This window comes from Perognathus longimembris, chromosome 28, assembly GCF_023159225.1.
Source record: "Perognathus longimembris pacificus isolate PPM17 chromosome 28, ASM2315922v1, whole genome shotgun sequence".
Lineage (NCBI taxonomy): Eukaryota > Metazoa > Chordata > Mammalia > Rodentia > Heteromyidae > Perognathus > Perognathus longimembris.
This window is the reverse complement of record NC_063188.1, coordinates 106,387,655-106,404,913: the sequence shown is the minus strand read 5'-3', so window position 1 is coordinate 106,404,913 and position 17,259 is coordinate 106,387,655. Positions and strand designations below refer to the sequence as shown.

Here is a 17,259-nt window from a genome sequence, read left to right as displayed (position 1 = left end):
CTGGAGACATTTCTGATTGTCATAACTGGGGGATGTGTGCTCCTGGCATCTTTAGACAGAGGCCGGGAATGCTGCTAAACCGCCTACAGTGTACGGAACAGCCTCCACCAACAAAGAATTATCTAACCTAAAATGTCAGTCACGTAGAGGTTGAGAAACCCTTTTGCTAAGTGGCTGACTAAATGGCTTGGAAATTTCTTTTCACAATGAAAAAAATAGTGCCCTTCCAAAATAAGCAAACAATAAAAATCATCCTTGCATTTTGTGCTCTCAAAGTGTATCCTTATAGCTCTTAACTGAGAAACAAGCTTGTAAGAGAAGCAGACACTGAGCGAAACCTACAGGGTTGTCCAACTGTGTGACCTTCCCTAAGATATTATTAACTAGCATAAAATGCAGTCCTGCTGCAGAAAGCACCTAGTAAAATGTACATCCTCTGTCTATTAAAGAGCCAGGAAACATTTTAAGGTGCATTTAATATGCATGAGGAATATCAACTACAGCCCTCCATAAAATATATGAAGTAAATCTTTTCTTCCAGTCTGATAGCAACCCTGGCCAAGACTATGACAGTAAGTAGATAATCAGGCAAAGAGCTTCGTTCCCATCTGCATTCCTTAGAGTAGTTTCTGGGGGGCACTCTTCGTGACCTCTAAATCAGAGGGTCAGAAAAACTAAAGCTAGCTTGTCACTACTTAGCCTTTAAGCTAAGGCCAATTCTTACATTTCTAAATATTCAAGAATGAACCAGGGGGGAATATGGCCTAGGGGTAGAGTGCTTGCCTCGCATACATGAAGCCCTGGGTTAGATTCCCAAGCACCACATACATAGAAAACGGTGGCTCAAGTGGCAGAGTGCTAGCCTTGAGCAAAAAGAAGCCAGGGACAGTGCTCAGGCCCTGAGTTCAAGGCCCAGGACTGGCAAAAAGAAAAAAAGAATGAACCAACCATGTACAACCATCTGAAAAAAAAAAGAATGAATCAAAATACTATGTCATAACACATGAAAAACATATTAAATTCAAATTTTGGTGTCCATATAAAGTTCTATGTTTTCTTTTGCCTATGGCTGCTGTAGCACATGGACAGGAACCTTATGACCCTCAGAACCCCCCAGTGTTTACCATCTATCCCTTTAGAGAAAGTGTTTACTGACTACTGCTCCATAAAGTTTAGCAAATTGTGTTTCTGGGAGATTGTGAGGAATGAAAGCAAGCCTTGGTCTGTAATCCCTGGCACCTGGCTCTACCAGGGACAGGCCTCTACTCTGTGACTCTCAAGTCTCCTCCTCTGTAATGTGAGATGGTTTGGCAGAAAAATCTCTAGTTCTTATCTGTCCATAATGATTGCAGTCTGTTCGATGATTACCAGGTGGCCAATGAGGTAAAACACAGAGCTCTTGTCTGGGCCAAAACCACATGGCTAGTTAGTCACACCAGTACACTCAACACTGAAATAGAACCAAGACTGGAGAAGCACTGGGTCTATACAGAGCAGACTGGATAAGGGGCATTATATCAAGTGTGAAAGCAAACATATTTGGACGCTTTCCTATGCCCTAGCTTTATATATCATATAAGTTAAGTCCAATTCTTTTAACCTTGAGGAAGGAGGAAATGGGCAAGGCTATTGAAGAAGGTTGGCAAGGAATGTGAGTGGAGGCTACCAATTTCAAACTTCAGCATTTCAAAATGGAATCTATCACTAACGTCAAGTCTGTTGAAATGAGTCAGGTATTTGACATCTGTCCAGCTACTTTATTAGCAGAGAAGAGTCTATTACGTTTTCTGTTTTTCCAATACTAATGTGTGGTTCTTTATCCACAGTCCAAGGAATCACGGGTTGTCAGTCCTAGCACGCCAGACTGGGATCTGTCACTATGGAACTAAACTGGCCTGTTGCTATGGCTGGAAAAGGAACAGCAAGGGAATCTGTGAAGGTAATTTTTATAAAAATTCAAACCACTTGGCACTTGGGTCAAGATCTTTTGTTTCTGTGACACCACAAGCATGTCACCAAGTTGCCAATAGATTCCCCAGGGTAAGGACATGGATAATTATCAATATCCAAGTTCTCATTCCCAGTAAGATCTTTTCCTCCTTAGAATATGGCATAATTTACTTTAGAAGAGTGTCTTACTAATTATTTCTGTTACTATCTTAATAAGTATAACTGAGTTGTTTCTGTTGTTTGTTTAATCTGAAGGAACTGAGATGAGCAAAACAAACCAATTAACTCCTTTTAATTATAGTTTTTCCAGTAAACATGAACTTAATTATTACTCATTTAGTTAGTAGGCTTTGACTACAAAAATATGCTTTGGGTTTTTTTGTTGTTGTTTGTTTGTTTGCCGGTCCTTGGGCTTGAACTCAGAGCCTGGGCTCTGTCCCTGGGTCTCTTTGTGCTCAAGGCTAGCACTCTAGCACTTGAGCCATAGCGCCACTTCTGGCTTTTCCTGAGTAGTTTATTGGAAATGAGATTCTCACGGCCTTCTTTGCCCAGGCTGATTTCAAACTGCAATCCTAAAATCTCAGCCTTCTGAGTGGTTAGGATTAGGAGCGTGAGCCACCAGCACCCCGCTTAAAATATGCCATTTAAATTAAAGATGTGCTACTCATATTTTAAAAATTCATAAGGTCTGTTTCTAAATTATTTCAAGGAACACATGCATATACAGAGATTTTAAGTAGTTTCTGATTCTCTTACATAGATTGCAAGGTAAAAAGTATAATTTTCCTTTGACTTAGTTTCTCAAATGTGTTACAAGATCTCATAGTTTTAAGAGAATTGGGAAGAGGAATCATGAGCTTATCATTTGGACTTATTTTGTTTTATGTGACTTCCCATAATAATTGACATGTTTAGTAGAGGAAAATCAAATCTCTAAGCTGTCTGAAAAGACATGCCTTTCTTCTGGATAACAATCTGTTCTCTCTTTCTCTATCTTCCCATCAGGTAGTCAATGCCTGAACTGCATCCCTTACTTGTTCAATAATAACGTAACAACATGTATCTTATAAAAGTACTAAAATATTAGTGTGATATTGATTAGGATGAATTATACTCATAAACTTACATGTTGAATTGCAACCCCTTGGTACAACAACTTAAAGATAATAAAAAATATAATTCAAAGCCAGGCACTGGTGTCTCATGCCTGTAATCCTAGCTACTCATGAGGCTAGTATCTCAGGATCACATTTCGAAGCCAGCTGGAACAAGAAAGCTCATGACCTTCTTATCTCCAATTAACCATCAAGAGAGCCGCAAGTGGAACTGTGGCTCCAGTTGTAGAGCACTATCCTTGAGAAAAAATTCTCAGGAATAGCACCCAGGCCCTGAGTTCAAGCCCCAGGACTGGTACACACACACACACACACACACACACACACACACACACACACACACTTTTTTAAAAAAATACAATGATGCCAGGCACCAGTGGCTCATACCTGTAATCCTAGCTACTCAGAAGGGCATGATCTAAGGATCATGATTCAAAGCCCCAGGTAGGAAAGTCCATGAGACATTTATCTACAATTAACCACCAGAATACAGGAAGTGACGCTGTGGCTCAAAGTGATGCTTTAGCTCAAAGTGATGTGGCCCTATCTATGAGTGCAATAGCTCAGGGACAGAGCTCAGGTTCTGAGTTCAAGCCCCATGACTGAGAATACATACATATATACATGCATGCATGCATGCATACATAGCTATATTAGTAATAACAGTGCTACTTTCATCTTGTTGATCTGTCCCTGCCCTTACCTCCTCCTCTTCAGCTGACCCAAAACTATTTGGATTGACCATAGGTAGGCGATGGATATGTGAAATCCATGATCCAATGGAAGACATAGATATTGCTTCCCTATGTTCCATATTGTATAGATCTTTAGCCATCATAATTCCCTTCTGATACTCAGACAAAGAATATTATAGTGGTTCCCTAGAAGAACCAGTATACATTAAAACAATGGATGGACCCTTACCCTGATTGGATGTATAATGTCATGATCAAGGGCATTGTGAATTGGAGCAATGTGAGTGAGCTTGGCCAAGGTAGGCAAACTCACTAAGGCTGCAGTTCCTCCTCTGCAACATGGATCAGAAGATCCAGAGTAAAAGAATTAAAGAGTGTGCTTATTACCCGGAACACAGAAAAAAATCACCTCGTTAATACTACCAATTCACAAAGGACTAATGACTCCCAACGCAGACTTCTGTCCTTTAAAGCACCAGGTGACAGAAGCATTAAAATGTCTTTTCTTCTTTCGCTAGACACAAAATAACACAGTTTATTTGTAGTCAGTCAAGTGGAAGGGGAAAAATCCATGTGTAACACATGATTTGAAATCTTGCTTATGGTCACACGAACTCAACATCTACTACCATAAAACTTGTAAGACTCCTGAATTCCATTGATGAATAAAAGGGGGCAAGCTTTGGCTTTCTGCAAGGGCCATTCTTTCACTGGATCAAAGCAGTTTGGCCACAGTACATACAGCCAACCACATTTTCAGTGCTTTCATGGAGTGTATCTATGTTACAGGCACAAAAGATTTTGAAGTGAGATAAAAGATCAATCTCAGAGGGTTGAAGCCAAGTGTTCACTATGCATATTTTGCGAGCTTTAGAGACTATCAGTACCTCTACTATACTAGTATAGCATTTTGGTTTTAAATTGTAATGGCTTTTCTAAAGTCTAGATCATATTTTTATCTGATTTGTATGGTCTTTCCTGATAGTGAAGTCATATGTCCCTTGAAGCATCAAATAACAATGTTAGTGCTTGACTGAGGGCTGAGCAGTAAGGAGAGTACATGTCAACTTTTCCTTAGTGAGCAGAGAGACTTTTCTCCTCCATCCATCTCTTCACTCTTTATTTCACTCAAGGCCCTTCCTCCCCCTTGGAGTTTTCCAGCTCTTGACCTCTGCCCAGTCTGAATCTGTTCCCAGCAGTTTGCTCACCTCCATATCATAAACCTTACAATTCATGTCACTTGAATGAGATGGAATGAAGAGTTATCCACCAAGAATTCCCTAATGAAAAGCTGCATTGAAGAGAGTTGTGAGTGAGCTGAACAAGAGAATTGGGCTGTATAAAGCCTGCTTGCTTATCTAGCCACTTTAGACACAAAGTGAATTTCTCCTTGCTGTGGATTGGCTGTTGAAGCCACTGATCCAAAGTTGCTGTAAATTAAAAACATCTTTCTGGAGCTTTGACCTTAAAGCAAGGGCATTATTCACCATTTCTCCTATGTACTATTTGGCATTTATCCTGGGCTTTCCTGTCTGGATCATGTTGGAAATCAGTTCCCAGGGAGTAATCAGAGGTCTTCAGGGCTTAAAAAAGATTTATTTTTCTAACATCTGAACTTAAAGCTGCATCACCAAGTACATATCCATAACAAAACAGATACTGGAAATTAAATTCTAACTCCTGTCTCTTAAAGTAGAAAGATTTTACTAGAAAAAAATTTCTCTGTTTCCTCAGTTATGATTAATTCAGGGACATAAAATATTCCCCTACTAAAAGTTCTATACTATGTTGATTAATCAAAAATATTTGCTCCAGGTGTGGAGGTGCATGCTATAATCCCATTACTTGGGAGGGGCAGGCAGGAGAATACCAATTTCTTGGTTATATAATGAGACCCTGTCTCAAAAATCCAACAGTCGGAAGTGTTGCTTACTTGTAGACCAGTTGCCTAGAATATAGGAAGGCCTTCATTACATCCTAAGCACTACAAAAAGGAAAAAAAATTGCAGATGTAGTAGATTCACACTATATGAGATTCTGCAGAAGAAACTATCAGGAAGTTCTTATCAAACTTCAAACCAAGTAGCAGACAGAAGCTAAGAATAAAAGTCATATCATGCTTGGTTTTTTTAATAAGATCAAGACTGGTCAACTGCATAGGAGAGGCCCACCAAAGTTCTGTGGAATTCCTGCAGTTGGGCAGAATTCCAAGTGTGATGATTTCTAGAAAAAGAGGCCATGCAAAGTGGCCCTGGAAGGGTGGGAATTACATCAACTATTATTGGAGACTTGGAAAAAGATGCTCTAGAGAGACTAGCAACACATAGAGGCAGAAAGCAAAAAGCAGGTCAAAAGAGTGATAGGCAATGTGGTACTTTGGCTGCACTGTTGTTTATGTCCAGGGAACAGCTTAAATTAAAGCTGGAAAAGAAGGCCAGATCATAATGAAATCATTTAGTTATAGCATCTGTCAGGAGGCAATAAAAATTACCTGATAACTCTGCAATATGTGGCATGATCAGAGCTATGTTTTTAGACACTTTAATGTTGTATCTGGCATCGGCAATGTTTGTACAATTATTTCATTAAGAGTAATTCTATAAATCTATAAGGCAGCAAGGGAGCAAGGGAAGAAACAAGGCAGAGAGGTGGTTTCAGAAGTCTAGCTTCTTCCTCATCCCACATGAGCTTTGAAGTGATAATACACTCCAAAGTTTGGCTTGCCAAGAACCAAAGAACTAGAGGCAAGAGACAGAAATAAGTGGGAGGACCTTGGCACTTACCTCAGGCTTACTGTGAGGTCTCTTCTGCTCAAACTCCTTTTTTTTCTAAATTTTGGCAATATTGAGATTTGAACTTAGGGCCTCATGTTTGCTGGCAAGATGCTCTTCCATTTGAGCCCCATCCCCAAATCTTCTTGCTTTAGGTTGTTTTTCAGAGTCACATTTTCCTCCCAGGGAAGCCTGGAACACTCATCTTCCTCAGTAACTGGCATTACAGATCAAACTCTTTTAGTAAATATTATGTGTTGGTATGCAAAACTGGCTGACTTGAAGGGGAAGAGCTTTATAAAATTTCTTTGAATATCACTGGAGTGGTGGCAGTGCTTGACAGGTAAGCACACTCAATTGACACTTGTTGGATGATGGGTATGAGGGTTCAATCTTGTTTATAAGGAAAAGTCCAGTGTCTGAAAGGTAAAAATGAATGAAAGAGGAAACTGTACAGCCTCCAATGAGTTTTCTACCAAGCAGAAGGCAACTGACTTTTATTTATGCTCATTTCACTATAACAACTACCTCTGTTCTTTATCAGGACAACTTGTTTTGTTTGCTTGTTTTTCACAGCTATGTGTGAACCTGGATGCAAGTATGGTGAGTGTGTGGGACCAAACAAATGTAGATGTTTTCCAGGATATACTGGGAAAACGTGCAGCCAAGGTCAGTATAACAGCTTAGGCTCATAGGATAAATTTGATCAATGCATGGGGTGGGGGCTGGAATAAAAAGTTGTGCACAGGATTTCAAATCTCCATATATACAGGGCTTTAGGACAAGATTCTTTCAGTCAATCTCTTTTCATTGATAAGTGTGAAAATTCTGATGTGTTTGTCAAGATGCCCAACAAAATACTGTTTTTATGTGTGCCAGTAGTGGGGCTTGAACTCAAGACCTGGGCACTGTCCCTTCGTTTGTTTACTCAAGGCTGGAATTCAGTCACTTGAGCCATGGCCTCCACTTCCAGCTTTTTGGTGGTTAACTTGAGATGAATCTCTCAGACTTTTCTGGTTGCAAATCTTGAGATTCAGATCTCAGCATCCTGAATAGGCTGCAACCAATTTCTTGAGAGAGGTATGTCAAGAATCGCATGCTCAGTGATAATTCAATTGTACCTCTCACCAGAGGTTTCACTCCAGAAAATTTGCTTTGAATTCTGTATCAAGACAAGTTGTCAAGAAATTTTGAATGGACCATATTTTTCATGGTACTTTCAAAATCCCAGTAAAATATTGACACTGAGGGAGTGATCTAGTTGACTCAAGTTGTGGTATTGTCTGTCTTCTCATAGCCTTCACTCCCATAGCATTCTGATCAAAGTCCACATATATCCTTTCATATGACAAGCCTTAACTTTCAACTGATAGCTTTCCCCAAAATGTTCTTTCCAAGAGATGAGTCAGTCACCTCTAAGTTAGAGTCAAGTAGTGGACTATTCCTGGGGTTTTCCATTATGTCTAATTAGCATTTCCAAACCCTCTGTTAAAGTGGTTCGGGTCTTTGAGGAAGATGGTAGGGTAGCAGGCAATGGAGACGGGAATTCCAAATGCTCAGCTAGAGTACTGGAAAATCCCTACCTTTTGCAAAAGAAATAGCACTTGTGTCTTTATTTTTCAAGAGCAAACATTGCCGGTTGTCATACTGAATTTTTGTCTTTTTTTTTTTTTTGGCCAGTCCTGGGCCTTGGACTCAGGGCCTGAGCACTTTCCCTGGCTTCTTTTTTTTTTTTTTTTTTTGCTCAAGGCTAGGACTCTGCCACTTGAGCCACAGCGCCGCTTCTGGCCATTTTCTGTATATGTGGTGCTGGGGAATCGAACCTAGGGCCTCGTGTATCCGAGGCAGGCACTCTTGCCACTAGGCTATATCCCCAGCCCTGAATTTTTGTCTTATATGGAGTTTTGTTTTAGACTTTCTGTATCTTCCTCAGAGGAGTTAAAATATGATACCCTTCACCCATGATTGCATTACCAAAGACAAGATCCTTTACTCGTAATCCCTTTAAAAATATTTTTTCCTTCTTTGTCACTTTTTATTGTAAGGAAAATGTTACCTAGTTGTGATATTTAAGCTTATTTTCCAGAAAGCACTGTAAACCACAGAAAAGAAAAACAAACCATTTTGCTTTTGTTTCCTTATATACTTGAGTTTTGTTTAATTTATTTTACAAGTTTGTGGTTGATTCTTACACATAGCTCTGTAAACTTGTCTTATCCCTTAACAACATCCTGTAAAAATCTTTGCATAGGATTAAATGTTCTCCAATGTTATCCTAAATGCCTACCACGTCTCCCTTTAGAAAGGTATGGGCCTAGGCAACTGGACCAGCTCAGCGCCACCCAAATTCACAATGATGCTGTTGCTATCTGCCATCAACTGATTAGGAAATCATTAAAGGTGGAAATATCTGAATTGTATATTTCCAACATCTATTAAAGTGTTATACCCACAGAATTTTGATATATCAAAAAAAAACACAACTTCTCAGGCCCTGGTGTCTCACGCCTATAATCCTAGTTACTCAGGAAACTGAAATCTGAGGACTGTGGTTCAAAGCAGTTCAGGAATCCAATTAACCAGCAAAAGGCCAGAAATAAAGCTGTGGCTCAAGTGGTAGAATGTCAGCCTTGAGTGAGAAAGTAAAGCCAGAGTTTGAGGCCCAAGTCCAACCCACAGTACCAGCATGCACACGTGCATATGGACAGAAAGAAAGAGAGAGAGAGAGTACAGTACAGCACAGCACAGCACAATGTAATAAGAGTAGTCACAAATGGTGTAACTCATGTCCGGATCAAAACCAAAACCTTACCAGTTTTCCCACCAGGAAAGACTACCTGGTCTTAGTACTTCTACCCAGTAAGAAAGGCATATCCTGGCTTCATCTGTCACAGAGTGACCACAACTTCTTTTTAACTTTAACTAAATGGAATCATACGGAGTCTATGTATATTGTATGCATATACGTAGCTTCTTCTACTACATATCATGCTTGTGAGAGTCATTCATTGTTACCTGTGGTTGTAATTTGTTCAATTTCATTGCTATGTAGTATTTTATTACATGAGTATGCAGGAAATTTATCTACCCTTCTGTTAGATTAGTCCTCATTTGGGGCTAGTATGATTATTTTTAATGGCTGTACTTTTGGTATTTCTTTTGGGTATATATACCCAGGACAGGAATTGCTGGGTCATGGGTATGTCTATATCTAATGTCAGTACATTATATCAGTTTCCAATGGCGCTCATACCTATTTACGTGCTCCAAATGGTGAATTAGGCCTTCAAAATGGAATTTAATGATTTGAGTGGAAGAAAATGGTAGGATCCAAGGAACCCAATCCAGTTGTCCTTCTCAAGATCTAGAATTCTCAATGTGGAAGTTTCCCCATTTGATTAATTTTTCTCCATTTTCTAACTTCCCCCTGCAGATATGAATGAATGTGGAGTCAAACCCCGGCCATGCCAACACAGATGTGTGAATACACATGGTAGCTACAAATGCTTTTGCCTCAGCGGCTACATGCTCATGCCAGATGCCACATGTATGAGTAAGTTGTAACAGCCAGACCACTCCCCACCAACATCTGAGGGTTGTCTTTTCCTGTTGGATGCATAGAAAGTCTGGCTTGAGTTATTCTTTTTTAAATCTGTAACATTGCCCCGTGCTACAAGTATCTTTGGACAGTTACCCTTTGTAATCATGATAAAATGTACTTGATATAAAATCCACACTTTAAACCACTTTAAAGTGGACAATTCAATTTAGTACCTTCACAATGTGTGCAAACACCACTACCATCAAGTTCCAGAAGATTTTGGTCACCCCAGAAGGAAAGCTTTCCCATTAGCAATCACTTCCCCCTCCCCCCTCCTCGCTGCCCTTGGCAGCCACTAATCTTCTTTATGTGTCTATGGATTTTCTTCTTCTAGACACTTACTTTGTAAAAAAAAATTTTGAAAGAGTAACTAGGGGAAATAAATTGTGATTTTCTATCTATCTCTATATACTGAGAGGAGGGTTGGAGTTCATCATGAAAGTAAGCACAGTGAACAAAATGAACATATTGTTTTCAAAAGGTGATAAATTTCCATGCCATCTTGAGCCATCAATCCTGCCCACCAGCTACCATTCTCACGCTCCTTGCCCCACTCCCAAAGATTAGTGAGTCTGCTTGGAAATACATTCTGACTCACATTCCTGAAAAGAAAAAAGCCCTTCTGTGATAAAGAAAACCCTTGTCCTGTGGGAGGATGAGAGTCCATAGCCATTCATTTATTGAGAGGGGAGGCTTTTCAGGTTTAATGTTGCAGCTGAAAGGCAAACCCACGCTCCCTGCCTGCCTTCCCTCCTCCCCTCTCCTCTCCCCATCTGACTTAGGCTAGCTTCCTATGATTGCAGTCCCATAGACTTGCCAGCCCATGCTGGGCTTTCCCAAGGTTATATAATCTTCCCTAGGGCATGGCTGGCTGCCCCTGGCTCCTCCTTGTCCAGTCACTCTTTGGCAAAATGCCCCTATACCAACAGCCACTCAGACTCTCAGCCAGCAAGTCTAAGAGATAAAGCAGGCATCCAAACTGTCTCTTTAAAATATTCTTCTTATTATAAACTCAACAGAAACCCACATGAAACAAATGCATAGCTTAATGAATTCTTATACGGCAAGTAATCTTGTAACTACCAGCAAAGAGAACTTTGCCTGAATCCCCTCTCCCTAGCCCTCTCTAAGAAGAATCACCATCTAGGCATTTAGGGGGATCACTTAAAAGTTTTATGAAGATATACACTAATGATATACACTAATATTTCTGGAATATTTCATGAGAATTCAATCAGTGCTAATTTTTTTTAAAAAAGCATCTTTCCCCAAATGGAAAGACAGAAGTATGTCAAATTTGAAAATGAAGTTTCAAAGAGGATACGTAAGGAGAAAAGAAGAAATGCATAATATAACCATCAGTAGGTATTTTTACATTATCTATCTTGAGTTTCCATCCTAGTGCCATATTTCTGATTTTATGTATCTAGGTATAGAGGATTAAACTGCAGCACTTACCCCCTGTCCTGAAGGCGGATTGTTTCCACCTGTCTCCTCTAGTCTCCTTTGTCCTTCTAGATGATTGACATGTTATGGAGAAAGATCAATAGATGGAGTATATGTTTCAGGTTCCCCTGTTTTGACCATAAAGCTGGAACCATAAGAGATGACTGTTTCTTTGAGCCACTGGGCACTTATGATTCACATATACTGGAAATACATTTTTTGTGAGATACATTATATCTAGCAACATATGGCAGAAAAATCCAACCAAATTGTGTCATTTCCTAAAAAAGCTGGTGGCAAGTATTTCCAGAATAGCTCCCTAAGGACTCAGTCCTTTCTGTCCTTAAATATTGATCTTATTCCCATGCTGTTGCCTCATAGTGACAATAGGGTTATCTCAGCACCAGGAGTCCTTTGTACATTATAGGCAAAGCTAAGAGGACAATGGTGATGCTGGGAAATCAACATTATTTCATGTTTGTCCTATTTATCATGAACATTTTTTCCAGATGTTCTACTTTCTCCATTGCTCTTACTTTTCTTTATACTTCTTTGGCCCACTGAGTCACATGGTCATTTCTTAATGCAATGGAAGCTGAGAGAACATTAGTATCTAACTTTCCAGCCTCCTCAATGGTGAGAGTGTCAAAAGAAAAGAGGGGTCCATAATGGTTCTCAAACAGCTCATCAGCTGTATAATTCAGGTACCTGAAAGACCAAGTCTTACGCCTCAGATAACTCTCATTGATACAATATGGAAAGGTTTGTTGAATGCATTCTTTTATCCTAATTGATAAGCTCTACCAATAGCAACGTTCACCCTATAGAGACTGGCCAAGTGTCTGAGGTGACTGAGTACGTAAAAGTGGAGATACAGTCTGTAGGCTGTAGAATGTATCTACAGTCAAAGTTGGTGTATTCACCCACAAAACAGACCCCAAGTGGTGCCCAGGGGCCACCAAGGTACCACCCCTGTCCAGATTCCCTTTGACTTTGTATCTGGGTCTTGGACAATGAAACTTGTCCTATAATGTTATACCATGGGTTACACTCATTGTCACAAAATTTGGACCAAAGATCTTAGTAAGCATGTTTTGTCATCTTGGAGAACAGAATAATAATCGTATAATCAATTATTATAATTAATAATAATTGCTTTGCAGACTCGAGGACATGTGCCAGGATAAACTGCCAATATGGCTGTGAAGACACAGAAGAAGGGCCACGGTGTCTCTGTCCATCCCCAGGTCTCCATCTTGCCCCAAATGGAAGAATCTGCCTAGGTAGAACAGCAAGAATCACTATTCCTCCTCCTGCTCCTGCTCCTCCTCCTCCTCCTCCTCCTCCTCCTCCTCCTCCTCCTCCTCCTCCTCCTCCTCATCCTCCTCCTCCTCCTCCCTTGATGCCCCTTTTTTCACTTAACATGGCTGACTTATTGACTAAATATTGCAATCTCCTAAATGATCATTTTTTTAATTTTTAGTTTTTTATTATCTTTATGACATTGTACAAAGGAGGTGTCATTTAGCAAAGCAGTTTCTGACTCTAATGCCTCTTCAGCAGTGTCACCCTTTCAAGATTCTCATCCCCCACTTCGGCCCTCACCTTCCCTTGTTTTTCTTACTGTTTTTGGTATATTAATTCTTGACCACATTCTCCCCTCCTTCCCCGCTTCATTCTTTTCCCCTCTCCCCTTAGCTCCACCTTCTCTCTTGGAGGTATCCATTTCTGGTGGTGATTTTGTTGGGCTTTGACCAAGTCTTTATAAAAGATTAGACTATTTGAGCTCTTCATAGAATCTATTAGACATCCATCAATTCATTTGTAACCACTTGCATACTGCCCAGTGTGTTTACTTATAGATTTAGAGGTATACTATATCTACCACAAACGAGGGAAACCATGCAACCTTTGTTTCTCTAGATCTGGCTTACTTCACTTAATATATTTTTCCAAAGTCTTTCCATTTCCTCATGAGTAAAATTACATTGTGTGTATATGCTACATTTTCTTGTCCATTGAGAGGCATCTGGGATGATTCTTTCCATATCTTAGATATGGTGAATAGTGCTGCAATGAACATGATTTGTCCATTTTTCAAACAGTATTTTAGCCATTTATGTGCTAGATACACATTTGGATGTTAGGAAAAAAAAAAAACATTGCTACAGTATTCCAGATTGTCTAATGCCATACTAAGGGAAAAAAAAGATAAAGGTAGTTTTATTTTAGCATACTGACCCTGCATATTTTACTTCAATTATCAACTAGTAGACACTTCACTACTCAATGAGTAAGGGATAAGAGGTCATCTGACTTTATTTCAAAGTTCTAGTTAATATTTTGCTGGAAAATGTATTTACTTAACTTTTTCAGTATGATATTGGTCACATTGTAAAGATCATATACTTTCCACCTTGTTTAAATTAGCATGTGACTGAATTCACACTATTTGTGAACCATGCTGTGAATTATTCTATCACTTATGAGTGGAGAAAATTAGCATATTAAATCAGTCATATTAGAAACACATAATGCTTTTTTTTTTTTTTTGCCAGTCCTGGGCCTTGGACTCAGGGCCTGAGCACTGTCCCTGGCTTCTTCCCGCTCAAGGCTAGCACTCTGCCACTTGAGCCACAGCGCCGCTTCTGGCCGTTTTCTGTATATGTGGTGCTGGGGAATCGAACCTAGGGCCTCGTGTATCCGAGGCAGGCACTCTTGCCACTAGGCTATATCCCCAGCCCCATAATGCTTTTTTAATCAAACCTACACCTTAGAATTTTTGTCTCCTTGATCTCCCTTGGGCTTATTTTGGATTTCAGCTGTGTGGTCTACAGCAAGTAGTTAATTCGGAAGGTGACCTGAGGAAACACTGGTTGAGGAATAGATAGGGCCCAGGGAAAGGAAGGCAATGACACTAGGTGAATTCAAACAATACGTTAAATGGACTATGGGAACCAGTGGGAGACAGAGGAGGGAGGAGACCACCTCAGAGTTTTCCCAATGAGGCTAGGTGCTGGATAGTTCTCCATAAAGTTTGACCTTCATTGATGGAAGGCACCAATGGAAGGTACCAATGGGTCAAAGAAGTATAAAGGAAAGTAAGTGCAATAGAGAAAGTAGAGGATATGGAAAAGACATTGTTTAATAATCAAAAGGACAAACATAAAAGAGTCGTTGATTTCCCAGCATCACCATTGTCCTCCAGTCTTAGCTGTAATGTACAAATGACACCTGGAGCTGAGGTGGCCCTATTGTCACTATGATGACATTAATGAAGGTCAGACTGGCCCAGGTAGGTGTTGGAGCAATAGGGATGTTTTTTCAGTCAGGGTGCTTGATGTTTATTTATCCCAAATGTACATAATTTGATAAGCTTCATTTAATATGCTCAAACAACTTGGTCTTGAATCAATTAAACATTTTTAAAGCTTATATAAATTAACATATCTTCTGTTTGAGAGTAGTTGAAGATTTAATTAGGTCTACACAACTTAGTACTCTTTAGTATGATATTTATACAGCAAGGCTAAATCTTGGCAAAGCTGGATCCAAATTTCTACCCACCTCTTTGGTTTGCTGGGTGCCATTTTAATTAGAAGGAAATATTATATGCGTGAAAATAATAACAGGACAAGATTTTTGTCAGTCTAGTACATATTTGTTATCTTAACATTGGAAGGGAAATAAGCCAGCACCAACATATGGGTTCAACCACAGATTCAACAAGACAACAAAACATCAGATTTCTGATTTAATGTCTGAAAGTTAAAGCAATGCCTGAGGCCTGCTGTGTTTATAAGGATAGCCGCCAACCCCTCTTTCGGTCATCACTCTCCTGATAGAAAATGAACACAACTATTATTACCTAAAATAACATCATTACACAATTACACTTGACCTATATTTCTGCATATATACAGTCACATTACTATAATTTGAGTCATTCTTACAGGAGTCTGGAAGGAAATTGCTCATTAATTCTTTTTTTTTTTGCCAGCCCTGGGCCTTGAACTCAGGGCCTGAGCACTGTCCCTGGCTTCATTTTGCTCTAGGCTAGCACTCTGCCACTTGAGCCACAGCACCACTTCTGGCCATTTTCTATATATGTGGTGCTGGGGAATCGAACCCAGGGCTTCATGTATACAAGGCAAGCACTCTTGCCACTAGGCCATACTCCCAGCCCCCTCATTAATTCTTATGTAAAATGCACATCTTAAATATCTGTGCATTTGGTTTGCTTAAAGTATACCTAATTCTAATTTCAAAAATTGTATTTGTTGTGTGATATAATTAGTAGCTGGGGAAATATTTGTTTACTCAAAACACATGTAATGCATAGGTGCTAATTATCCAGCACACTCCCTACCTCAGGAGGTCTGGATCCTAACATGAGAGCAGATATTAATTTAATGGCATTGCAACAAGGTGATAACTCAAAAAAAAAGATTTGTGTGTATGTACCTGGTGGAGATCTATGATACTTCCCAGAAGATATGATACTGACACAAGATAATCAATTTTCCAGACAAGGAAACCACACATGTACATGTTCACTACATGTTGATGGGGGTGGAGGGTCTGCATGCATGTGGGCATGTGGGTACTCAGGGTTATTATTGACCCTTTCTGTATCTATACCTTAGATGTTGACGAATGTTCCTCTGGTAAAGCAGCATGCCCCTATAATCGAAGGTGTGTAAACACATTTGGAAGCTACTACTGCAAATGTCACGTTGGTTTTGAGCTGAAATATATCAGTGGTCGATATGACTGTGTAGGTAAGACTCACTGTTACCTTTCCCCATTTTCCTCTCTCCAGTAAGCCTGTAGACTTTCTCTGCAAATATTTTCATGCCCACGCAATCTGTTAGTTGAATCATCTATTATAAGGACTAGTCTAACATCTCAATAAAGGCTTAAAATTGTCCAAGTTTCTGGCATTTGGGGGATTCCAGTGGCAGTGCAACCAGGTCAATAGAGACATAAAGTGAAGAATATTTTTCTACTATGGAAGTAAATGTCCCATAATTTCCATTGAATTATTTCATTATGGTATTGATGTTTGAACTCAGGGCCTTTCTCTTTCAAAGTTGATATTCTAGCACTTCATCCATGCCACCATCGCTTTTTGCCTTGCTTTTTGAATAAGGTCTTGCATTTATACCTTGTTAAGCCTAAACCATGATCCTCCTATTTATGTATCCCTTATAGCTGAAATGAGAGGACACTACCACACTAGCTTTTATTGTTTGAATTGGAATCATAGAAACTTTCTCCTTCATTACTGACTTCAAATCGATGAGATTTTTAATTGCTAGGATTTTGTTTATATTTTTGGTTCTATCTCCAACTGTACATCTAAAAATGGAAACAGTGTAATGGTATTTATATTTGAGAAAGAAGACTAACAAGATCTCAGTGGTCCATTCATAACAGCTTCCATCAGGTATGGCTTTAGAAAAAATTATGAAAGACATAAGGGTACATCCTCTGTCCTCTTTCCTCTTTTAGCCCTGTCATGATTCAACCTCCAAATAAAATCTTCCCTTTCCACAGTCACTAAAATCACTCTCTACTATGATCCTGGTACCACTTAAGCACTGGATTAATCTCTATAAAATCAAATATTTGATGCCTTAGTATAGGGGTTCCACATCACAAAGAATATATGAGGTAGT

The 17,259-nt window shown here is 39.5% G+C and overlaps 1 protein-coding gene across 1 annotated transcript in view; it reads left to right on the top strand.

Moving 5' to 3' along the window:
• Window positions 1-17,259, top strand: part of Egfl6 (EGF like domain multiple 6) — a 45,501-nt gene that overhangs the window by 15,404 nt on the left and 12,838 nt on the right. Inside the window, exons 2-6 of the mRNA XM_048336044.1 lie at window positions 1,827-1,939; window positions 7,108-7,200; window positions 9,965-10,084; window positions 12,742-12,861; window positions 16,225-16,359. Of these exons, the coding sequence (XP_048192001.1) occupies window positions 1,827-1,939; window positions 7,108-7,200; window positions 9,965-10,084; window positions 12,742-12,861; window positions 16,225-16,359 (581 nt within the window). The remainder of the gene's footprint in view (window positions 1-1,826; window positions 1,940-7,107; window positions 7,201-9,964; window positions 10,085-12,741; window positions 12,862-16,224; window positions 16,360-17,259) is intronic.